At 48.5% G+C, this 25680-nt stretch overlaps 1 protein-coding gene across 1 annotated transcript in view; it reads right to left on the bottom strand.

Annotated features, from left to right (window-relative positions):
• LOC144732108 (uncharacterized) overlaps positions 1-25680 on the bottom strand; it is a 365998-nt gene that overhangs the window by 48376 nt on the left and 291942 nt on the right. Inside the window, exon 10 of the mRNA XM_078613382.1 lies at positions 10467-10551. Coding sequence (XP_078469508.1) covers positions 10467-10551 — 85 coding nt within the window. The remainder of the gene's footprint in view (positions 1-10466; positions 10552-25680) is intronic.

Below are 25680 nucleotides of genomic sequence, written 5' to 3'. Positions count from 1 at the left end.
AGCAAGTGGCAGAGAGTAAATGGATGAAACAAATGTTGAGCAACCCCCTTCCTGTGGGTGTCAAGGTGCCATATTCCTACTCTTAGGCTTTTTCGGTAAAGTCACGTGACTTTACCGAAAAAGCCTAAGAGTTATGCATCCTTGCAGTAACGAAAGCTTCAAATCTAGAATGCCATATTCCTGGCTTGCCCACGAACATGCAGGACAGCACAGCATGGACTAATCTCCATCTTTCCCTTCTGCATAGGATTAAGTGTGTCCCCCTCGCACATGTGGGTTCCGGAATCCGCACACATGAATTATCACTCTTTGATTGGTTGAAAACACTTAAATGTGTAGAGGACTGCAGAGCTTGGGCAAATGTTGGTAGTGCTGCCCACACGGCCTGGCAACTTGCCTTCCACCTCTTGTCTGTGGTTCCTCAGTGATCGCAAGACATGCAATTTGCACTCATGACAACGCTGTATAAAACTAAACATGATTCTAATCATTATAATAAGATCACTTCACCGATATGCCAGCATTTAAAAATAATTATTATAAGATCGCTCCACCGATATGCGAGCCTTTACAGATTAAAACAATACGACGTCTACGTGATGAACAAAATGTACCAATATCACGAGACTGGTCGTGAAGATTTATAGAGCACACCGCGAAAAATATTTTCCTACCATTTTATTTGCGAACATTTCGTCTCCGATCGATGGCATTTTTCTTTTTGGCACTTGCCGCAAGTGAATATGTTCCCATTAGAACAAACTTTGGAGAGGAGAGTGGGAGAGGAGAGTGAGAGAGAGACAGAGCGAGATGAGCGAGAGGAGAGTGAGAGAGTGAGAGACAGAGCGAGAGACAGAGCGAGAGGAGAGATACGGGGATGGCCCGTGAGAGCCGGCGGAGAAAATGTGCCCTGACTCCAGACGCAGAAAAAAAACGATAAATAATTCGGTGGGCCAGAGTGGACGCGTTAGGCCGCGTGAACCGGCGGCCAAACGAGATTCTCATTTTCAGGCAGGGCGAAGAAAAAAAAGAGCTGGAAGGAGAAGATGACACTTCCAGTTCACCGGTTTAGCGTCGTTAGCGGGAGGTCACCGTGAATATTGTCGACGAACACATGGCGCAGGTGAACGCAATCTCGGAGAGCCGCATACGCATCACATTTTTTTTTTCATTTTACTGGCCTGGGGAGTACGAAAGCCATGACCGACCCTCCCCCCCCACTGCCACCGCCCCCTTATGAAAGAGTCATCATCTCTCGCAAAAAGTCATTACCTTGTAGACTAAGCCCACGGTGGGCAGATCGGCTGCAGGCATCAGCTCGCTGTAACGTTATTGGATGAGCTGTATTTCATAGGTCTGCCTCTGCCAGTGCCCATTGTAAGTTTGGCGCGCGTATAAATACATGCGGGGAGCGCGGCTAAAATGTTATGATGTGACATAGAGGTCGTAATGCATCTGAAACTCAACCGCAATTTCCACACCGCCGTGCGTGGACATTTTATGGAATAATTTTGGAATTGTATTTTTTTCATAAAAAATGTTTGTGTGCGTGTTAAGTTTATGTTGTCCTTCCCCCAGCACCTCCGATAAGCTTGGTTGGCTACGTACGGTGCAAAAAAAGTTCAACATACGTACTATATTATAGTAAGTAGAGGCACAAGGCAGGGCTGCCCCCTACCCCCACTACTATTTAACCCGGCCATGGAGCCCTTCGCTGAGGGCATCCGGAGCAGCCAACAGATTATAATCAGGGGTAAGTTGTGCAGCAGTGGGAAATAAAATTAACTAATATGCCGACGATATCCTCAACGACTTCACTGACACGGACAACCTCAATCCATGCCATTTTGGTCCGAGTGGGGGGTATGCGGGGGGGGGCGTCGGGATTACGAGCTCAATGTAACTACATCGTAACTCGTGCCCGTCGCCTCCCTGTCCCAGATGCCCGTGGTGCCCAACCCATACGTACGCGTCAAACGACTGATGTTGTTTGACACGTGCTCTACCAGGCTGGTCAGGTTGATGTCCTAATGCAATTTGAATTTAAACATTTATCTAATATATTGAAGGGAGGCCACAATGTGATCTTCCTCCCCTGGTATGCAGGATGTTGGGATGACGGACGCTTGTGTTGCGCCCGAAACGTCGTGATTCAATTTATTCCCGAAAGAACCAAAGAGTAAGGATGTTGGGGGTTCGATCCCGACCCTGGAGCCTTTACATTTCGACTTTGCACTCTCTCCCCGTGATCGCGTGGATTTTTCCTCCGGCTCCACCGGTGTTTCCCTCCACATTTAGACACACGCCCTTCGGATTACTGACATTTATTTTGCTGCTATATTTTGTGGTGAGGTCACTTCTGATAAATAAGGTAATAGCTCAGTGGGCTTTACCTGGTAAGGTAAAAATAATTGTTTGGTTTTAATTCTATATTTTTAACTGATTTGTTTACCTTTCGTGTTAATTGTTTGTTTATTGTTGTAACGCTCTGAGCCCGTAGGCCCTACTGGACATCTGTAAAAAAAAGAGCTTTATAGCTCATCGGATTCCTCCTGCAGTATAAACATTACGATTCTGAGGTTGATGAAGGTTGAGGGTGGCAGAGGCAGGGGCTGGTCCAGATATCACTCGCCATCGATGTTGGCTATTGCCCGGAATAAACCTCGTGTAAGTCACTCGTGGTGGGGCAAAGTGTGGGTATAGCACGTGTCGCTTGCCGTGGGGGTCTTAAAGCCCCTCCACCCAAGTAGGTGAACTCTGTCTGCAGAGGGATGGCCAGTTTTGTCAAGGTGTCAACCTTCTGCGTACGTAGCCAACCGTGATAATTTTCCGTCCTGTAAATCATCCGTCCTGCCTTCGACATAACAACCGCATGCAACGAGATGAATAATTCGCTTCGTTTGTCCAGGAAACCTTCGGCGAGAGTGTGACATTTTCACTTGTAATTTTTTTCCACGAGGATCTTCCGCCGTTGGGATGTTTGGCCAATTCCACGAACGGGGTCACCGCATTTGCCTAACTTCTCGTCCAAGGTTGACAGCACGGAGGCGTGGAATTGATTTGTTGTGTGTTACCGTGAGTTAACGTGGCATCTCCATCCCTGTGACTCATGTTGGGCTGTAGTGATGCAGCAGCGGCAGCATGCCTCGTGCATGAAAATGAACAGACTTTAACTCTTCATTCCCTCCGAGCGTGTTCGCCACTTTGTTGTGCAGGTCCCAAGCTCAAGTCGTGTGGCCACCCCGGTTAATACCGTGGGTGTATTAACCGTAAATAATGTGTCATGTGCTTCTCTACAGACCGATGCACACATCATCAACGGAAGCATGGGCAATCCACAGTCGTACATTTAGTGGCCATGCAACCCGAACTAAGGACCATATAGTAATCTCACAAAGACACGTAGAGAAACGCAGAGACCGATAGAGACCCACAGAGACACAAAGAGACCCACAGAGATACAAAGAGACAAGCCATGGTGCGGCTGTGGCCATGCAACTCACACACTGGAGTGTGTATTAAACCGCTCTAGTCTGGCACTTCTTCAAGAAGTCTCTCTCTCTCTCTCTGCTGCAGAAGCCCTCCCGTCGTGGCCAGCGGAGCTCGACATTGCCATTTAGCTCCTGAGAAACACCCTGCCGCCGCCATCACTCGCAAGAAGAGAATGTTCCACGTCGACCGGTGGTTAGCGCTTCGCATTGACAAAGGTGGCACCTGGGAATGAACGATCGGGGAGTGCGGTGGGGGGGGGGGGCGTGGGGGGGGGGGGCGTGGGGGGGGGCCGTGGGGGGGTGTGGGTGGCTGCTGGGGGGGGGGGTGGCGGGGAGAAGGAGGTGGGGGTGGGAGTGTGCACGTTTGCTCATTGGGAATGGCGCGTTAATCCGTGAGCTCAGCTCCAGGTCCCGCGTCCGTTAGCGCCGCACTGGGCGCCAGCGCAACACCCACGCGTGCTTTGCCGCGGCGAAGAAACGTCAAGACGCACGCGGCGGCGCGACGGTGCTGGCCGTCAACGAGTTTAAAACTATTAACGCCTAATCACGTACGGGGAAAAATATGTAATTACTCGCAAGCAGAGCGGTGCGTGTGCCCGGGTAGGGTTGTAGTCAAGTTGTAAGATTTTTTTTAGCCGTGCTGTAATGAGGCCATGATGGTACAATTAATGAAAGGTAGTGCTCGCAGGAGCGTTAATATTTTTGTGATAATAGTCATGGAGACTCAGTGAGGCTTTCTTGGGTAGGCAAGTCCAAATAAATAACGAAGTATGATCACAGGGATGAGCTACTTGAACAAATGATTGTCTACTGGAGGCTGTGTGAGCACTATCTTCACTCAGTCGGTCATTCACTCAGCCAATCGCTACGGGGATACCACAAACCAAACTGGGCTTGCCACGTGCATATGTTGTGTGTGCACACCCGTCGACTCAGCCTCAAATGAGTACGTGGCGCGGTGTGTAGTTAACATCACCACCGGGGAGACAAAGGCGGTCGGGCGTGGTGCTGGCCACCCACCCCCCTTGTGTCCCGTGCCGCTCTTCATAGGTGCTCGATTACAGCACTTGCACCCAATAGTCTGTTCAGGCTACACGGGGAGGTGGATCGGGGGGGGGCTCTTTGTTTTTGCAAACTCGGGAATACCAACAATGCGCCAACGCCGCTTTGGCGGATTATAATAATATCGTTATAATATTATTATATTGAAATGCGGCTTTCCGGAGCAGCGACGACGCTAATCGCGGAGCGCCACGAACGGGGCTGCAGCTGTGGACGATTTAACGGGGGCTCGTTAACCCCCCCTTTTGTCGCCTGTCATTTATATTACGGATATATACAAATATATAAAATATTAAATGTATTTTGCAAGAGCCTGCTAGAAAGAGCGAGCGACGGGGAGATGGTGGGGGATTGGGGGAGTTACAGATATTCCGCGGACGACGATCCCGAGGCCAGTTGCCCAAGGTGCAGGAGAAAGGGATGGGCACGGTGGTTGGGCTCGCTGCCCTCCTACCCACGTAGGGAGGGGAATACGATGGCAAGAGAGCGGAGGGGGGGGAGAGAGAATATACTGAAACCGAACCGGAAATGAAAGTAACGTGCAAGCGCCGCTTGTAATTTTTAACCGGCTACATAATTAGCGCACCGCCCTTCTGCACAAATGTGCCTCTCCCTATTGTGTGTTTTTTGTTCGTGTCCATTTTCTCTGTGTTGTCAGTGCCACCCCAGGGGTGCGTGGAGGCTCAGGCCTGGAGGCCCCAGGGCGGGATTCTGCCACTTGGGGGTGCCCCATTAGACGGTCACCTTTGTCCAAAATAAACTGACAATTCAGGCACTCATCCTCCTCTCGACAAAGACCAACAGCCACGGCCTCTTGGTCTCGTCAAGGAGCATAAACCGTCACACGAACTCCACTCATACTCGCAACGGCTTTTGGATGGCCATCAAATAAAGATGGTCACTGTATCGCGTGCTTTCAGGTGCACTTCTGCGGCCGTCTGGAAAGCTCTTCCTTCCGATATTAGGAAGCCACTGGAGCTACGAACTTTTAAATAATATAGATCGACAAACTGATTTCTTTAAAAATGCTTTTTGTGTTAAGTTTGTTGTCCTTCCCCCACACCTCCGATTAACGCGGTTGACGATGTACGGTGCGAAACAAATTCAACATACATACAATTGTTGTTTACGGAGTTCCCGGGACGTAAAAAGTTGTGATTTTTGTCAGTTGTGTAATACACCATTTAAGATAATGCATTTACCCGTAATTTTCCCTTCTTCGAGTCTTGTGAGATATATTTCTTCGTTCCGATTTTTTTTTTCAAGTCCCATTTGTTTTTTGTTCCGCACAGCTGGCGGCAACTCGTGACGTGACATCAACTTGGCAAGATGCACGCAGCGTCCGCCGGCGGCAGACTCGTAATTCTCGAATGGCGATTGTTGTTGTTCAGTCTATTTATGTATGTGTGAGTCCATTTGTGCGTGTAACTCTATGTGTGTGTATCAATGGATTTGCGTGTGTAACTACATGTGTGTCTGCCTTTTTCGCCCGGGCAACGCCGGGTAATAACCGCTAGTTCTCAATAAGTACCGTCTCGCCTCCTCACAACCCCCTCCCCCCACTTCCCTCATCTTCCCCTCCTCTATCCACGCTCCCGATCGCTGCCCCCTACGCTATTCGGGCCGTGAGCCAAGCCACCTTTCCCCAGTCCCTTCCCCGGGGGCACGTGGCCTCGGGGGGTTTGTCGCTCGCGAGCTCTCCGTAACCCCCATCCTCCACGTCGCTCGCACTCCGTACTGGGCTCTCGTTCAATAAAAAAAAAACGAGCGTAACAAAAAAAAACATAATCAAGTACCGTCTCATCTCCTTCCTCGATAGAAGCGCACGCTCCTGCGGAGACATTCCTGTTCAACAAAACGCACCTCCGATTCCCGCACCTCCGATAAGCACGGTTATGCGACGCACGGTGCGAAGGAAGTTCAACGTGCGTACACGCGTACGGACGTGCGGCCGCAAAAAAACAACAACACGGCATGGTAATTGAACACGTCGTCCATTGGGCACCAATTGCAGTTTTTTTGCAAATGAACCCCGAGTTCTGGTCAACTAAATCTGTCTCGACGTTGTTCCGTCGCGGTCCGGCTGCGAGCGGCCCACCGTCGTTGGCGTCCTAATCACGGCCGCTGGTTTCAGCGTCGCCATAACCGCGTTCGGTAAAAAAAAAATGCTATCCGTTAGCCGAACACTACAGTCCACGTGAGAAGTGGCCGAACGTTTTGACTTCCGCTCAGCAGGTGCTTCTTAACCTGGGGTGCACGCACCCCCTGGGGGTGCGAGACACGGCCAGATGTTGTTTAGAAGGTAAATCATAGAAATACAAATTAGGCACGTAAGTACAACTACTTCGTTTCATCAAACGTAGGTATTTATTAAAATTCTAAGTTTTTGTAATGATTGAGAACCAAAGGGGTGCAAGGCCGCAGTAAAGGTTAAGCACCACTGCGTTGAGCCTCCCAATTCATCATTTCATCGCGAAATTAACTATGAACCTCGTTATGCTTTACCGTGGCGCACGATGGATAAAAGTACTAGAATTCCGATATGCGTATCTCCACACACGGATAAAAAAAAGACACGCGGTGTTTTAGCCCATCGGCCGATTGGCTCTGCATGGCAACATTGTGCAGCGGCATTTTTGTTCCAGCAAGAGAGAAAAACAACTTTGGTGTGCTGTCGAAGACCTTCTTGGCCTCGGCAGCAGAGTCGTTCTTGATTAACAAATGCTGCCGGGTTTGCCAAGATGTTAATGGAAAGAGCGCTCCATCGCAGCGATGGGTCCTGAAGGTCAAAAAAAAGGTCCTGAGTCTGCTTGCTTAAACAAATGCTGCTGGACAATATTGATATGGAAAGCCAATCAGCTTAAAGACTAAACGCATTTTTGCTTATACGTGTAGTGACATGGAATGGGTCACTTTGGCGCATAGCGCTGGTTGCAGGCAGAGAAAGGGAATCTGCAGTTGGGGCAGCCCTGTCTGCCAGCAAGTCACGTGATAAGCCCGAGAAAGGGAAGTGGGGCAAAAGGTGACAGAGGGGGCACGTGAGGTAAAGCCCAGGAACCTTCTAGTAGGTTCTAGGAGGGGGGCGTGGCCGAGGGCGGAGCGAGGCCACGCTGGGTGGATTAAAGGGGACCCCGAGCGAAGGTGTCGGGGCTATTGTTTGGAGTGGAACCGTCGTGCTGCTGGAGTCTACGTCACCGTCTTCACCTCCTCGGCGTTGTTGGTCAGACAGCCTGTTAACTGTCCTGACCATAGTGTAGTTTACTCCTTGTACCTGTGAAGGCTGTAATAGATAGAGTGCCTCCGACAACTAGTGTCTCTGAGTGTATCACTACATACCAATGGAGATACAGAATGGGGTTTCTGCCCATATATATGCTATGTCCCATAATGCTCAACGGCAAACCATAAATTACGGACAGCGTATCGCCAGTATAAGTTAATCGCACGACTGATAGACTTTAACTGAGAAGCGCCATTATTTGCCACAGGAGAGCCACACTTACTCATGGCTTATACCGGCTCATTTGCCGACGCGACGAGGCTGGAGTTTGCCTCCACGGCGGAATCGTTTGTCCAGCGTCAGCGACGGTCTCGAACAGTTTATTTTTTATTTTTTATTACGTCGTTCGCACCGACGGCCGGCACCGACGGTCCCTGCCGGAGCAAGCAGCGTTCGGCAAGCAGAAAGCGTCGGCGACAAAATGCCAACGGTACAAACAGGCGATAGAGACACAACGCAGGGCAGCAGACACATGATGTGCAAGGCAAACACTGATGATTAACGCGGAGCAGATACCGCTGTGTGGGGCTTGCAAGCTGCGGGTCCCACCGATGGCAAACAGCAACATTTTGGGTGCGCGGATGGCGTCGCCGGTTCCGCAGCGGAACTCGGCCGACATTCAGCTTCGCTTGGCAATGCGATCAGAGCGTCACCACGAGGAGAGTGGTCACGTGGCAGTAATTATTATATGTTGTTGTTGTTAAGATCGCCTTATTCTCCTCATCAGATTTCAAGTTGTGTTGCCGAATTCCAAGTTTGCGTTCGTAACCTCTTGCGGCGAGCACTGTAACGTCGCCGCGTGCCAAAGATCGACCCCCTGGGTAAATTGACATCGCAAAGCTACTTTTATGAGGTCCCACCAATTGCAACCTTCCCCACCTTGCTAGGTGGTGGCACGTTCGCGCACACGCAGCCCCCACTTTCGAGGCCGGTGGGAGTCTTTGAGCAATCTAGGTGAAAAGCTTGAAATCCTGGAATATGCTGCGGAGTTTTGGCACGAAAAAACATCTAATTTAACGCGATGGATTTTTTTTTGCTGATGACATAACCTCGCTACACTTGAGAACCCAGGTTTTAATAATGGATGGCTGAAAGCAGGATTTATACCCCAGGACCCCAGCGGTGCCATCTCCCCGCTTTGACATCTGTGTTAGCCCCCCGAGCAACCGAACTTCCTCCACTTTCACAGTTCCCAATTTCTAAAACTGACTGGTCGACAAAAACCCGATGCTGCTGTCATCTCGCGAGACCCGGCAAGCAAATAAATCTGCCCGCAATTGCACGTAATCACTTTCAATGTTTTGCGACACTTGTTAAGATATGTTTCTTTGTTCATTTAAATCATTCAGTTCATGTTGTTGTCATGCATCGAATCAGCTTTCACTGCACATGCATTAACGTCGATGTGATTGGTTGCAGGCTTTAGTCAAGCGGGGAACCGATGGGATCATGAACTTCATTTAACAACCTTTTGCTCACTTTGCTAATGATGTGACACAATCCCTAGTGTGTGTGTGTGTGATTGTGTAATGAATATTGCGTATGACAGTGTGTATGCAATCCCCCCTTGCGTGTATATTCCCCGACCCCACCCCCCCAACCATTTTCATTTTATTGCACAGCGGTCTTGAGATGCAGTCACATTTAGACGCTCCGCAGATCGCGATTGTAATTTTCTATTGTAACGTTATCTACATTAATAAGCGGCGCCCGTCGCCAGAGAATCAGATGCGCGTGGGACAATGAGGACATCCCAATGCATAGCGGATGTTATTAGTGTTCTTATTAATGCTGCATTACAGAGGCTCGGAGAACCGGACTAAGGCTCACCGAAGAATCTCAAGGTTCGGTGTTATTGTCCGAGACCAACTGGGAAAAATGAATCTTTTACCATTCTTAGGGGTTAATTTTTGACGCCTGAGACTCAGTGAGTCACGCTCAGGCAGATTGAGAATGCTTAGAGCTTGGTGTTAATTGGGGGTTCAAGACCCAGACGAAGGCACCTTTGGGATTCTCGTTGCTCAATGTTAATACCTGAGGCTCGCAGAGAAAAAGCATATCATGGTTCAGTGTTAATGCCCTAGGTTCAGAGAGGAGAATGTTTAAAAAAGAAAACCGGCTTAGTTTGTGTGGAACCACCTCGTTGTGTGTTGGAATGTATACATTCACTTCACGTGGCCTCAAAGTGCACCTAGCCTGGCACACGTGCTGTAGTGATGTCACCGCCACTTAGTGGCGAACGGTAGCTGTTGTGGCCGTTGTTGTATATGCCACCAACATAAGTAAAGGTGCAGACCCTGCAATTGCTCGCTCACGCCACTGCTGGCGGATGGGTCTCCGCCAGAAGGATCATTGGAGGATCCCTCTGGAGGGTATTTGGCCTACTCTTCCACATTAATAGGAGTACAATAACACCCCCCCCCCCTCCCCCCACACACACCCACACTTCCTCCAGAGAACCGTCAAATGAGCAAAGCGTTGTTAAATGAAGTCTTTGCCGAGCTCCGTTATCACGGAGGCACGGCGCGGGCAAGCGTAGGCGCGGGCAAGCGTAAGCATCAACGTGGACAGAGCAGGGGATGGAGGTGAGTATTGGATTAGGGGGGGGAGGGGGATCCGGTGAGTGCACTCACTCTGTCTCCTCTGTGCGTGCGACAGGGAGCTCCCAGCATTAAAGGCCGACTGAGTGTGTGCCGCAGAGCCGTGCCTGGGACTCGACTGTTAACAGACACAAACGCACAGACACAGTGACGCGCATACACACAGCTGCCGTTAACAGACATCAGCACACACAGACACGGTGACGTCCTGTTATCAGACGCAAGCACATACAGACACGGTGACATACCGTTAACAGACGCAAGCACACACAGACACGGTGACGTCCTGTTAACAGACGCAAGCACACACAGACACGGTGACGTCCTGTTATCAGACGCAAGCACACACAGACACGGTGACATACCGTTAACAGACGCAAGCACACACACACACAGACACGGTGACGCGCACACGCACTGCTACCGGCAAGCAACAGTGCAGGAGGGGGTTAGACGGGCGGACATAAGCAGGGTTAAAGGTTAAAGCACAGCAGCAAAGTATCCCATCACAAAGTATGTTAATCACATTCCTCTCGCTCTATGGTTAGTACAACACACAAGTTTGCAGTGATTATGAAAGATTGTTTGTCTCATTGAAATTTCATGTTAAAAAAAAAATATATGTTTTCATCCGAAATGCATCTTGACTGTGCCGTCAGCATCATTTCACGAGACAACGTCATCCGCTCGGATCTCTCGCAGGGCACTGAAACCCCTTCATGTTTGCAGGGCCCACGGAAGCAGATATCACAGAGCTACATTCTAGGAACCCTTCAAGTGACGCCTCGTCATCCACGCACAGCAGAGGGGCAGCGCTTTCCACCCGCTCTGCGTGTGAAAGTGATGCTCGCCATGTAGTCACGGTGGTAATGACATTCTCACAGCTGGAATTCATCCATTATATACAAGAGCAAAATCAAATTGAATTTGATGGTTCTCTTTTGTGCAGTCCTCAGTGACCGGGCCTGAGTGTATCAGCTCGTTACACTTTGAGAAGCCGATTTAATCACAGCCAGCAGCTCGGATTAAACCCGAGGATCTGAGCGCTACCGGCCCAGCGCTCTGATCTCCGAGCCACCCGGCCACCTCACGAGAGGTACGTCATTTTTAAAGGGGTCCCGGCCATTCCACGACTTAAGTCTCCTCGCAGCGCCGTGGCAGAAGCGAACCATCAAGAGTTCCACGGCCTGGCGCGCGAGCGATGAGGGCAGAGCTGCAGCGGGGTGCCGCGACGAGAGAGAAAGCATTGCGGCGATAAAAAAGCGCTCAAGGGGGTGACGAAGGTCGGCGAAATTTGGCGGAAACCTCCGGATGGGATCGCAACTAGGGGCGACGTTTGCCGAGCGGCGGCGTCGGCGGCTACTGCTGCGATGGATTGCCGAGTGGGCGCGTGGCGGCGTTTTGGGTGCAAAGTTCACGACGGGTCACCTGCACAGGAGCTCCATTTTTTGTTGTTGTTGCCATTTTGTCATTTTTCTTTTCTCTCTCTCTATCATGATTATATTCCGATCGTGCCCGCAGGCGTCATGTCGTCAGGTGGTGAAGTAAATTTCCGATTCGGTAACTCTTTGACAGTTACCAGTTCATCAATCACTCTGTGCCAGAGAAAGGCCCCTAAAAGATGACACCACAAAACTACTTCTGATGTCACTTCAATTGCCCTTTTATTCACGCGAGGCAGTATACCCTCACAGGTGCACCCACTACAGCCCTTTAAAATTAATTAAGCGCCAGCGTTGAGGATTTTATATGGTAATGCACAGCCCGCTTGTAAATCCACTGCTGGATGAAGGCCTCCCAATTCCACGTAGGCATTTACGGTTATTTGAGCATACTTCACCGCAATGGTCAGGTAGGGCTTTTGAAGGTGGGGGGGCGGGGGGAGTAGAGTACAACAATGGATTTTGCTGCACTTTACCTCTACTGCTCACAACGCCTACTGCAACGTGCGCTAAGCAAAGGTTGTCGCCCATCCAAAGACTATCCAGGAACAAACCTGCTTAGCTTTCGAGGCCTTGGGGGACCGGCATTCCTGGTCATATGCTGAGGGAGATTATGCATGAGCACATTCAATACGGAGACAAAAATCGTCATCTCTACGGGCATGGCAATCGTTTCTTGGTGTCTATCGGCATATGCGGGCCTTCTGGACCAGTGCTTTCCAGTAACCTTTGTTGCAGCAGGCAATATCTGGGCCGGTTTCAACTTCCTTAGTCTCATCAGCAGAACGAGGCTTGCCAAACAAACTGCCGTTGGGTTGCGTGGATGCGTATTGTGTTCAACGCACTGCAACTCAATGTGATACCAACAAACTCGCCGCCACTTGAGGTCCCAGTTTAATCACGGGTGACCACACAGTATCTCAGTGGTGCCTGTTCAGTGTCTGAGTGTGCCATTAGCCCCCATGAGCCATCTGGCCAACCTCTTCTTGTAAGGGTCCTGCAGGGTTAAACGGAGTCGCCCTGTATTTACACACGCGTGGAGAGAGGGGGGGGAAATGTGACAGGATTTCCAGTTCACTATTTTTCGTTGAGTAATCGTTGTTCGCCTTCATAAAAGTTATTTTTATCCATCCTTACATTATTATTTTTATTAATGGGGGCAGACTGGAAAATACAAAGCATGGATTGAACAATTCCGATATTCTGTACAAATGTAACAAAATTAAAATGAAATAATAACCTATCTCGAGAAAGGATAACACCATTATACCTTCCTTACGTTGCATGGAATGAATGTAATCAGGATGCAGTGATGATTTAAACTGAAAAATGCTACTTATGACAGATCCAATCCAATCAGAGGAAGTTATAATTGGAGCCTGTACAAAAAGTACAATTCATGAATCACATCAAAAGACACCAGCAGTGGTTGTTATCGAGAAACAAATGTATTTTGGAAATACATTTTGTTAATTTTGGTTTACATCACTAGGTGTCGTTTATTAACTGCTGGATGAATGCCTACATAACCCACCATCCTCTATCATGGTCCTACAATGGAATAATCTCTCCATCTACATAATGCCTCGAAAACTTGTGTTTCTTCTCCGATCTGAGTTTTCCTCTCTGGGGGGTAAGACAGAAATTAGGTTCGCGTAAGGAAGGGAACACATCAAGAGAGGACGTCCATTGCAGAGATGGCGCGATTAATTCAGGGGGTGCGCAGATGCTCGACGAGTTGTTGCATCACAGAACCATGACATTATTATTATTATTATGTTGGCTTGTGGAGGCCCTCACCCAGCAGTGAACTGATCACGGCCCATGACGATGTCTGCAGCCGAGTTATTTCTACGACGTCTGCGTCTGTTTTCGCGGTTGCTGCTGTCTGGCTCTCCGACGCGTCTACGGTTCGCTGTCGTACCGTGTGTGCTCTTCGTTGAGATAGCCAACATTCGGCGCACCCCCGCCCACCATCTCTCACTTTTTGTTGTCGTTGTTGCTGCTCCGAAACGTCGAGACATCATGCCGAACAACAACACCCGGCACAACCTGAAGGCGCATCGCGAAAGACGCTTCTCCTCACCGCCTCGGGGAAGCCCGGCGAGCGATGAGCCCGCGCCGTCCGCATTCCGCCCAGGCACGGCGTCTCCCGCAGGCCTCCGCCGACGCGCCCGCACAGCCGACGCGTCCGCACCGATAACCTCACAACGCCTGACGAGCAGCAGGCCACCGTGGCCCAATTTCACCCAAACATTCCTATAATCCGGCCGCGGTAAGGTACAAGTTTTTTTTTCCGCCCGCTTGATTGATGGTCCTTATTCGACCAGGTGAAAGCCACACAGTGATTCATTATTTCTTTTGCGCGCCTGCGACCGCTGTTGATGGCGTGGTGCTTCCCGGGTTCCGTGCCTCCGCGCTTTGCAATATTCCCGAACCTTAGCCTGGTGGCCCGAGGTTGCAATGCAATCTTCTGTAGGGCCAAGATTAGGTTCGTTGCTCGAATCCAGCAAGTCAGCTCCCCCCCCCCCGCCCTCTTCCCCACCGCGATAACGTCCTGTACCCACGTTACTAGGGATGCCGCGATATCATTTTTTCATGACATCGAATTTCACGATATGACACTTATAGTGATATCGGTTCCCCTTAATCTTGCAATAGTATTTCCAGGGCTTCATTTCTCACTCGAAATTTTCGTGAACGCCGACAGGCTAGTTTAGAGTTAGGTATATATCGGCATAAGGCACTGCACCTTAGTACAAGGGACCATCTATCCATAATGATGCGATCTTGTTGTACCCTATATTACAAAAATCTCTGCAGATATATTGTACCCTAAATGCTGATGATAGATTTTGCTTGCTGGAGCAGCACGAATAAAGGCCTCTGAAAGTCGGTCAGCTGCAGTCCACTCATGCACGTAAGCCAGCCACGTGTCCTCTTCATATCACTTCGACTTTTCAGATGAGAATGCTCAACAGCGGACATGGTTTTCAGGGGAAAAAAAAAAGATGACACCATCCCCATAACTTTATCCACACAACTATATCACAAAGTACGTTATGATAATGAGAAACCAGCTATTGTTTTGGTATCAATTTAATCACTGTTGTGAACTCGAGTAATCGTTATTTCATGAAAAATGTTTTCGTTGGAAACGCAAAATGTAAAATAAAATATAATGGGGTATATTTTGATTTAAAGCTTTCGTGACTGCAGGGATTCATGTTCTTGGTTCTTTCGGTAAAGTCACGTAGAAGGGAAACAATAAAATAATAAAAATATAAAACAATAAAATTCTCACGACATTTCGACTGCAACACAAGCAATCATCATCAGGTGTGAAAAACACGTCAAGAAAAATTTAAAAAGTGGCGGTGCAGAGCCTTGCCGTGTTTTTCACACCTGATGATGATTGCTTGTGTTGCAGTCGAAACGTCGTGAGAATTTTATTGTTTTATATTTTTATTATTTTATTGTGTCCCTTCTACGTGACTTTACCGAAAGAACCGAGAATATAATGGGGTATGTTGCAAAATGGGCAATAGGACTGCCGTGGATATTATGCTGTGCGATCGTAGCATTGCAGAATCGCAGCATCGCCGTGCATAGCAGCATCGCCACAACACAGAAACCCTGGGCCATCCGTGAAGCGTAATTCGAAAAGAGCAAAAGCCATTCTCTGTTCCACCGTCATAGCGACAAAGAGGACTTAAAGAAAATTTGGACACGGGCCCAAAGTACAGAGTACAGGGATAGCATTCAAAGGAGAGCTGATGCCTGCATATTGGATCACCCTTTGTACCAGTAAATGATGTCATCTTTCAATTAGAAAAAAAAATTTCACTGGGATTTATTTATAATTGAAGTATACATAAAAGTGTTACATTCACATTAAAACAGCGGCCATCCCGTACGAGCCATGAGATGATTGCGAATAGGGAATCACACCCTGCTGTGTTGCTATAACCACACGTTCTAACAACAACTATAACCCATAATAGAGGTTGTTTTGGTTAGATCGCGGAAATATATAAATGTGTCGTTAAAACCCGCCACCACCCGACACAGCGAACTAGTAAGGGTTGTCACGTAAACAGAACGTGGCCAATTCGTCACGAGTACAGCACTGACCGGTGTGTTGGAGAGCCAAGCCACAACATTTACAATCCGAGTACGACGTTTCGGCAGTAATTACAACTAGCTTCATCAGGCGACAGCCAGATTTGTGGAGAAGTCCACCTGTTTCGTTCCTTATATAGAGGCATGGATGTGCAAAGTGGGGGGGGGGGGGGAATTAATGAGTCAACGTACATTACGCATGTGCATTATGCGAGCCCTTTGATCATGTCCTTCCTGTCCATTTGTATATTAAAATAGCCGTACCAATGGTAATCCCTATTGAAGTACGCTGCCCTTTGTAGGCATGCATTTAAACAATGTAGTATTTGATGATTCGCTTCCATGCAGCACTAAGGCGGTAGCTATCCGAACGGTTACAATTATTTTTCTTTCAATTTCGACAGGTTCTCAAATTAGTCTTAACCCAAAAAACCTCTATTATTGATACCTACTATAATCACCCGGGAATGTTTGTCCTTAACACTCGTGACGTCACTCCACATCGACCAGCCTTCCTCATTAATATTCATGAGAAGGTGACGTCCTCCAAATGGACACCCCCCCACACCTCCTCATTAATAATCATGAGCGGGTGACGTCACTCAATATGGAGTACTCCCCGTCCCCAATCACTAATAATCATGTGCAAGTGACGTCAGTCCACATCGAACAGCCCCCCTCATTAATAATCATGAGCAGGTTACGTCCTCCACATGCACCCCCCCTCATGAATAATCATGAGCAGGTGACGTCACTCCACAAGGAGCACCCTCCCCCCTCATTAATAATCATTATAAGGTGACATCCTCCAAATGGACACCCCGCCCCCCTCCATTAATAATAATTAGCGGGTGACGTCACTCCACATGGGGGGGGCGAGGCGCCTCCTCTCCCCTCCTCGGCGTCAACTCACAACCCTCACTACAAAGGCAGAACCCTCACGTCACGTGATCTCCGTGACGCTGTTGAGACATCAAAGTAAAAAGGACGTCACGATGAACAAGGGATTATAACCTTTCAATTAAATAAGTGCGTGTCACCGCGCCCTTACAAATTGCACACGAATGGATGCAACGAATATCACCTCGCGGGTCAGCTTTTCGCTTGCGAGTCTCAGATTTACTGCAATACACCCGTCCTTGGACGGGCAAAAGGCTAGTGGATGATATTGGTCGCGAAAGCCTGCGTGTTAAACTAACAAATAAAGCACATGGACTCGGGAACGCTCACAGGTTAAATACATCTGTCAAACTGTTACGAAAAAAGTAAGTGGGCCTGGGTAGGACGAATCATGAGGAAGGACAGCTGGTGGTCAAACATAATGAAAAAGTGACAGCCCAGGATTGCAACCTCTGAGAGTGCCATATTAAATCAGCTATCGTATTTTTTGTTGTTATATTGTTTGAGAATATGAATCATTGCAGTCACGAAAGCTTCAAATCTAGAATATTGTTTGTTTGTTGTAACTTTCTGACCTGTCTCCCTGCTGTACATCTGTGAAAAAAGAGCTTCATAGATAATTGTATTCCTCCAGTATGTAAATTAATATTCAGAGCATGATTATTTTACCATTTTGATCCTTGGCCTGCCGTCAGTACTTGCCATGATTGTACTATTTACACTCACTAGTTCACCGCCAAACTGGCATTTTAGTTCCTTCGCACTCTCTCGTCATTGCACGTGGATGTGTGCACAGTATGTTGAACTCCTTTCGCATCGTACGTAGCCAACCGTGCTCATCGGAGGCGCCGCAGAGGAGTGAGTTCACCTAAGCGCCAACTCTGATCCGGGATAATACCACAGAGCTAATAGCCCCCACCTCAAAGACGTGTCTATTCCCTCTTGCTGTCAGTTCTCAAAAGTCTGTTTCTATTCTCGCGCATGATGGCAGCAGCAGCAGAAGAAATACGTTCAGGAGCTAGATGCCAATGTGGTGGTCTGCTGCTGGCCACAATGAGAGGGGCTTAGGCAGAGAGACAGTTTGTGTCGTTTAGCTGTTCCTCCTCCTCTGTTGAAGGAGCACAGTCCACAGTGGGTTTACTGTCGTGGTCAATAGTTTTGGTTGCATGGATTGTAGTTGTCTACATTAACCTCTCTTTGTCTTTTTAAATTTCGATTTAAAGCTTTCGTGACTGCAGGGATTCATATTCTTGGTTCTTTCGGTAAAGTCACATAGAAGGGAAAAACGTAATAATAAAAATAAAACAATAACATTCACGCGACGTTTCGATTGCAACACAAGCAATCATCTTTGTCTTCTTAACTTCTGCCTCCCCATGGCCTACGATATTTTTTTTGTGTGATGTACAGCGCCGTGAGTACCTCGTGGAAAAAAAAATAATTTAGTGTCATTTTGTAGCAGTAGCATTGGAGTGGTTAGTAGCAGCAGTTGATATTTCACAGTCCTACGGACGCACTGAAAGAGCCCGAATGCTTGCAATGGAACGGTGGGCACAGCACAAACCTCCGCCCCGCCACCCCCCCCCCACCCCCGGAAAAGTCGCACGCAGCCAGCCAGCCACCAGCAGTGCGCGAGGGCCGAGCCGAAGATGCCGTCACAACTCGCAAAACCGCCCGCTTGCTAAGCCCCGCGACAGCGGAGGCGAACGTTAACCCCACCGGCAGGACGACACAATTGACATGTTTTTGCAGCGGAATCCAATTGCAATGATAGCGCCAATGACAACTTCATTGAGGCTATCATTCGTGGCCAGGTTGCTTTTGAAAAAGAGCTATATTGCCCGGTGGGCCTTACCTGGTAAAATAAAAAAAGAATTAATAGTTTTTAGTTCAGTTGAGATGATCGTCCAAGAGCGGAGGACTGCTGTTGCTGCCGCTGCCGCCAGACGTTCATGTATCCAGCGGCCACTGTAAAGGGGCTGCACGATGGAGCCAGATTTGACCGCTGGGTCACAGCACACTGGGCGCTTTAGCAGCACGCACGTGGCCTAGTGCTACACGTTGGGTGATTGGGTGCGTGGAATATTTGAATACCGTGTCATTAGAATTCATAAAAGCATCGACCTTGGCAGTGTCTAGTCAGTTCAGAGTTGGCGCTAAGATGTAACAATGAGGAGTAAATCAAACCGATTGCCTCTTGAGGCAGGGTTATTGAGAAAGGAATGCATGTCGGGTACTTTATAAATAGAAATTGCAATGACAAAAGCTAAAATAGTCATCCAAAGCAAAGGAGTTTCATAACATCTCCACCAAAACCCAAAAATAATTAACAATAAAAGTGCGTATCAAAGCTAACATCATTGGCAAATTGGAACGGTGGAACAGCGGTTAGCGCATAGTGCTATCAACCTGATATTTTATATTTTACCAGGTAAGGCCCACCTTATAATGATTAGAAGCGACCTGGCCACAAATGATAGCTCAACAAAGTGGCTTATCATCGTGTGGATATTTCGAGCTGCCAAACGCGTGATGTTGATTCTAGATGCCGAGGAAACAACCAGGGTTGCCCCGGAGAAAAATCCACATGGCCAAGGGGAGAGAAAGACGCGCAAACTTCAAATATACAGCTGGCGGCAGGGTCTGGATCAAATCCACGACCTCCTGTATACCAGGCAAGGAAGTTAACATCTCGCCACCGCGGCTAGATGTTTGTTTCATTCTCGGCCACGGCTAACGAGAGTCACGTGTGATTTTAAGACCGGGAGCAAGAGCAGAGCCTCACCATTCTGGCGAATTTCCCGATGATGCTGGATGTAATTACCAGCGAAACGGCTTACTAAAAAAATTGGAAATGTTGTGGTTTCACTCTTCAACACACCGGTGGGCTAAAGTAGTGAACTATTTGTCTTTTGTCAACGTGACACTTTTTTTGCTGATTGGCCGTGCCGGGTGGTGGAGGGTTACGACGCATTTATAAATAATGTGATCTAACCCAAAAACGTTTATTATGAGTCACGTGTGATGTCTAAACCAATCCTGGCTTCCCCCGCGGCCTCCCACCCCATCACCAAGCCACGCTGACCAACGTGCTGAAGCAAGACATGACAAACTCTCGGCTTTCATCAAGTCGTAGATCGACAAAGCGTTAAAGATCATTCCGATTCGTATTTTAATTATTGAAACAAAATACCACAATGGAAGCGCAGCTGTTGCGCATGTAGCTGCTGTGGGCCACAAAAAAATATAAATAGTGTCTCGCATCCGGCTTCACAATGCTTTTCACTCCTTTTAGGGAATCACGCTGCTAAGTATTATAAACTAATTAAAGTAAAGTATTAAATCAATTAAGCAACAGCCCACTTAACCAAATCCATCAGTCGGCAAAAACAGTTGCAGAGAGACGGAGAGCCAACAGGCTTGCAAACACCGCCCATCGCGTAGCCAATAATCTCTCAACCCCAGTTGCGTTCAAGCGCTCCATTTTTATATCCTTTATATTAAGTTCGCTTGCTTGGGACCGTGCAAATCTTTCGGTCGTTTTTTAACCCACTTCCCGTGATCCAATCGAGCTGACATTTTCCACACAGACTCGTTGTGCGTGACAATTAATGTTCGTGATTTTTTTTTTCCAAAATTTTACACTTTTTAGGACAAAAATATTATATTTAATTACCAATTGCTTAATGCTGCCATGCAATCATCTGACCCATAGGTGGCAGCCATCTAAAGGCAGAGGACGAGAGGACTCTAGCCGCCACGCATATAAAGGATTTATAGTGAAAAACTTAGTTTTTACGGGTTATACTTGTTAAATCCTTTATATTAAGTTCACTTGCTTGCTTGCGCGCTTACGACCGTGCAAATCTTTCGGTCGTTTTTTAACCCACTTCCCGTGATCCAATCGAGCTGACATTTTGCACACAGACTCGTTGTGCGTGACAATTTATTTTCGTGAAATTTTTTTTCCATAACTTTACGCTTTTTAGGAAAAAAATATATCTATTTAATTACCAATTGCTTAATGGTGGCAGGCAATCATCTGACCCATAGGTGGCAGCCATCTCAAGGCAGAGGACGAGAGGACTCTAGCCGCCACGCATATAAAGGATTTATAGTGAAAAACTTTGTTTTTACGGGTTAATTTTTTTTTGTTTGCCACAATACCGGGTTTAGCAATTTTGACAAAGGGAGATTCGGATGGGGCCGTCGCTGTTGCCGCTGAAGTCAACGGCGGCAATTCCCCTGCAATTGAGGAGGAAACTTTGACAGAGAAACGTGTGAATTGTTCCATCAATAATCGTGAAGAAGTAAATCCACGCAAGATGCTTCACTCTCACCGCTGCTGGTGGAAGGGGCCACACACTGGAGTGAGCTCCTGAGGGCCTCCGCTAGGAGGGTTTCTTTTGGTTAATTCTTCCACGCTGGCGAGGAAGTGCCCACACTTCGATCGACTTCTCGCTGCGGTGTGCTCAGTTATACTAGACGGGAGAGACGGGGGGAGGCAGGGGAGGTGGGTGAAAGGGTTAAGAAACTCGCACCGTTGTTTGAACTGCCGGGACATCAAGGAGCACTTGCTGCTTCTTGTCCGTAAGTGCCATGTTGTTAGCCGTGTGGCTGCACTGGCAAAGAAGAGTGTAGCACGAGCTTTGAGAATCTCTCAATTCCCTGGTCTGTCCAAGACACACCTATTCAGACTTGCCTTCCCAAAAAATCTTAAACGTGAGTAAAATAATGTCTCTTCACTTTTCATCTATTTTATAAGAATTTTCTTTACTACTTAACTTTCTTTTGCGGATTCGTCGCGCACGGTTGCACTTTATTTTGCGCGCGATTGCAATTAACTTTGCTCAGTCGGTGTTTGCCGCTTGCCGCTTGCCGCTGAGGGCGTGACGGCTTTCTTTTTTCATTCCTGTTTGCACCGTGGCCCCTGCACCATTCCCCGTTCTGTTGTAATTTTCACTACTTTACTGAAGGTGATATTGGCACGTAAAATAAAGATTGATTGATTTATTAAAAGTCGACCGATAAAGGTTTGTCCCCCGTGCGATTTGGAGGTTGCGATTCGATTCACGAATGTATTTATTTTATAATAATACTAAGAATCACTTGTTCATCCAGGAGTGCCATGTTGAGTCGTAGCACTGTTTTTCATGAGGTTCCTGCATTGGGTTTAAAAAATATAAATTTTTAGCCAATTAATGATGAGCGATCATTATACAAGTGGGAGGAAACTGGAGGGCCCGGATAAAACCCCACGTGCTTGAGGGGGAGCAACACTCAATCCCCGTACAGATGTAAACAGATAGCGATGAGTCCACTCGCTGTACTCCCTTCTCCCTGTCAAGCCAAGGCATGGCGCCTCCTAGACCCCCACGGTAACCAAGATTCAGAACTTCGATTTAAAGCTTTCGTGACTGCAGGGATTCATCTTCTTGGTTCTTTCGGTAAAGTCACGTAGAATGGAAATAATAAAATAATAAAAATAAAACATAATAAAATAATTCTCACGACGTTTCGGCCACAACGCAAGTAGCCGTCCTCAGGTGGAGAACAGGTCTGTCGAGGAGACAGACCTGTCGAGGAGACAGACTACGTGACTTTACCGAAAGAACCAAGAAGAAGATTCAGAACTTTTGTGCGGCAATCCACAAACCCTCGCAGCCTCCACAGCGCCTCCAGTGGCTGTAGGGGTGATATGAACCCATTGCATTTGACACAGAGAAGTCTCTCGATTATACTGGTAGGAACCTCCTGGTTACACCAGCTCACAGGGGATTATTGTGTCCGTCGTGCAGGGAGGGGCTGGGTGGGGAGGGGCTGGGTGGGGAGGGGCTGGGTGGGGAGGGTGGGGCTGGGTGGGAAGGGGAGGGTGGGGAGGGGCTGGGTGGGGAGGGGCTGGGTGGGGAGGGTGGGGAGGGGCTGGGTGGGGAAGGTGGGGCTGGGTGGGGGGTGGGAGGGGTGGGGCTGGGTGGGGAGGGACTGGTCACCCTGTGGCGCCCTTATAAAACTCAACGTTTAACCTACTCACGCCGACTTGTGCCCGCCCTCACAGTCGGGCATATTTGCGGAATACACCACGCCGCCGTTGACCCTGGCCATTGACCGAGCAACCCAACGTTCCTACCAGCTCCCTCCGCAGGGATGTGTTATATCCGCGCTCACAATGGGGAGCATAGCGACGGATAATTCAAAATCGCGGATAATCCAAAAATATAAACTTTCCGCGGCTCTCTATTCCAAAATCCAATTAGGAACGCAGACTAGCGATCGGCCGATCGATGCAGCGTGCTCAGTGATGATGCTTTGCTGCTCACTCGCGGAAGACTCGTATTTAATGTGCCGCTGCACTCTGATGTTGTAGGAGAAAACATTTATTAAAAAGTCTATTTAATTAAGTAGAACGTGTTGTTATTTAAAGTTGAGCATTTTGCTGTGACGTCACATTTCTCAAACCCCCCCCCCCACCTCGTCATACATCGTCACAAATGTCTGACCCCCCCCCCCCCCCTAGGTGCGTGATGTCATTTATGGACGGCCCCTAACCACATATACTTGTGGTGAACATGCAAATAAAAAATGCTCTGCCTTTCACGCAGCAGGGACAATCACAAGCAGGATGAATATTGAGACTAGGAACTATTTTTTTTATTTCACCAGGTAAGGCCCACTAAGCTATGTCGCTCTTTTTCAGAAGAGACCTGGCCACAAGTGATAGCTCAACGAAGTGGCTCATTGTGTGGAAATGCTCTAAACACGTCACGTTGATTATAAATGCGGAGGGAGAAACCGGATGAGCCGGAGAAAAATCCACGCGACCACGGGGAGAGAGAGAACACGCAAACTCCAAATATACAGCAGGCGTTAGGGTCGGGTTTGAACCCACGACCTCCTGCATACCGGGCGAGGTAGTTAACATCAGCGAACGTTGTTTTTGTTACTTTTTTCTGCGCCTCGGATTTTTTTTCTCGCTTCTCCGCGCCCGCTCACACAGACACACACACACACGCACAAGTGCGTGCACAAACGTCGCGCACACCAAGGGAAAATCTCGATGTGCCACAAACTCGGTGCGGGCTTAATTGAAGTGGCAGGCCTTTAATTTTTGTAGACAGAGCGTGGAGATTAGCCTGACGGGGACAATACATCATTGAACGGGCCTCGTTCGCACGGAGCACCGGGTGATGTCAGCTTTGCCCCGGGGACACTTGGGACAAACGGTAAGAGGGAAAAAAAATTAAACACTCTTCTTTCGGCAGAGCAGAGACAAAGCTGCGTGCATGAGTCCGTGTGTCTGTGTGATTGAGAGTGTGAGGTTCTGTGTGTCGCTCTCTGTGAGTGTGTGCGAGTCCGTGTGTCTCGATGTGTGAGAGTGTGTGAGTGACTCCATGTGTCTCTGTGTGTAAGTGTGTGAGTGTATGTGAGTCTGTGTGTCTCTGTGTGTGTGACTCTCTGTGTCTCTCTGTGTGAGTCCTTGTGTCTGTGTGTATGAGTGTCTGTGAGTGTGTGAGTCCGTATGTCTGTGTGTGTGTGCTCGCTAACAGCACTTGCCCCAACAGTCTGTTAAATCTCTACTGGGGGATCTTTATCTTTGTGAGTGTGTGCGAGTCCGATGTCTGTACGAGTCCGTGACTCCGTGTGACCGTGAGTGTGTGCGAGTCCTGGCACATGCGCCGCTGCGTGCGTGGCTTGCTAAGCGGGAGCCCTTGTGAAAAAGGGAAGAAAAAAACACAACCGTAGCATTCACGGTGACTGAATCATCACGCCTGTGAAAGAGCTATGCTCATATTAAGCGTACCAATTTCCTTTGCTCCTTTCCAAGGCTTTATCCTGTCTCTCCGCATCCTCATGCTTCTTTCTTACCGCCTCGCTCCCTGTCCCTCTGTCGCTCTCGTTATCTACCCCCCCCAACCCAATGTCAGAATCAGAATCTTTATTTATACTGAAGGAATCCGATGAGCTATAAAGCTGCTTTTTGCAAAGATGTCTGGGAGGGACACGGGGTCTGAAAGTGACAACAAGAAACAATGCAGGCGCACAACAGGAGCGCAAAGAATAGGAAAGGTAAGCAAATTCACGAAAAAATAAAATACTGAACTATTCAATATTTCACCAGGTAAAGCCCACTGCGCCACGAGCTTATTTTACCGAAGCGTAAATAACACCGCCTCCTCCCTTAAGACTGAGAAAATCAACGGAAACTCCCCGCACGCCGCACCAAAGTGAGAACGACAAACAACCCAAGGCGTGGCTCAAGTATAAAAGAAAACTGGGCTAACGTTCAACTTAAGCTGTCAAAGCCGCGCACGGGTGCCAATTTATCCCTCTTTGTGACGCTTTTACAACTCAAGGCTTCCCCGCGCCGTCAGCTCGGACCGACGTCCCTCGTACGGAAGATCCGACGTGAATTCAACTATCGTGCGCGAAGTCGAGTCCCGGCTGGGGAAAGAAGAAGCGGGGGAAACCGCCCCCCCCCCCCCGGGGGGTCATTTTGAGCCGAGGGCCGGCCACAATTTGGCGACTCGAGGCGGTAGATCGAGGGACCATTTAGGAGCGCGCAAACGGGTATGCAAATGAGCTATGGCCTGGCAGCTACCAGTCGGCGTTGTCACCGCCAATTAAAGGGCAAACGCGCGCACGTGGGAATTGGTTATGGAAGCCATGCATATGAATGCGTTATTTTTTGTCCTTGTGTTATTTTTGTTGTTACTCACAGATCAAAGGCAGAAACCGCTTGACAATCCCCCCCCCACAACCCACCCCGGCGTAAATGCACCGCGTGC

Source organism: Lampetra planeri, chromosome 41, assembly GCF_965212315.1.
Source record: "Lampetra planeri chromosome 41, kcLamPlan1.2.h2, whole genome shotgun sequence".
Taxonomy (NCBI): Eukaryota; Metazoa; Chordata; class Hyperoartia; order Petromyzontiformes; family Petromyzontidae; genus Lampetra; species Lampetra planeri.
The sequence above is the reverse complement of the archived record's forward strand: the minus strand, read 5'-3'. Positions and strand labels throughout refer to the sequence as shown.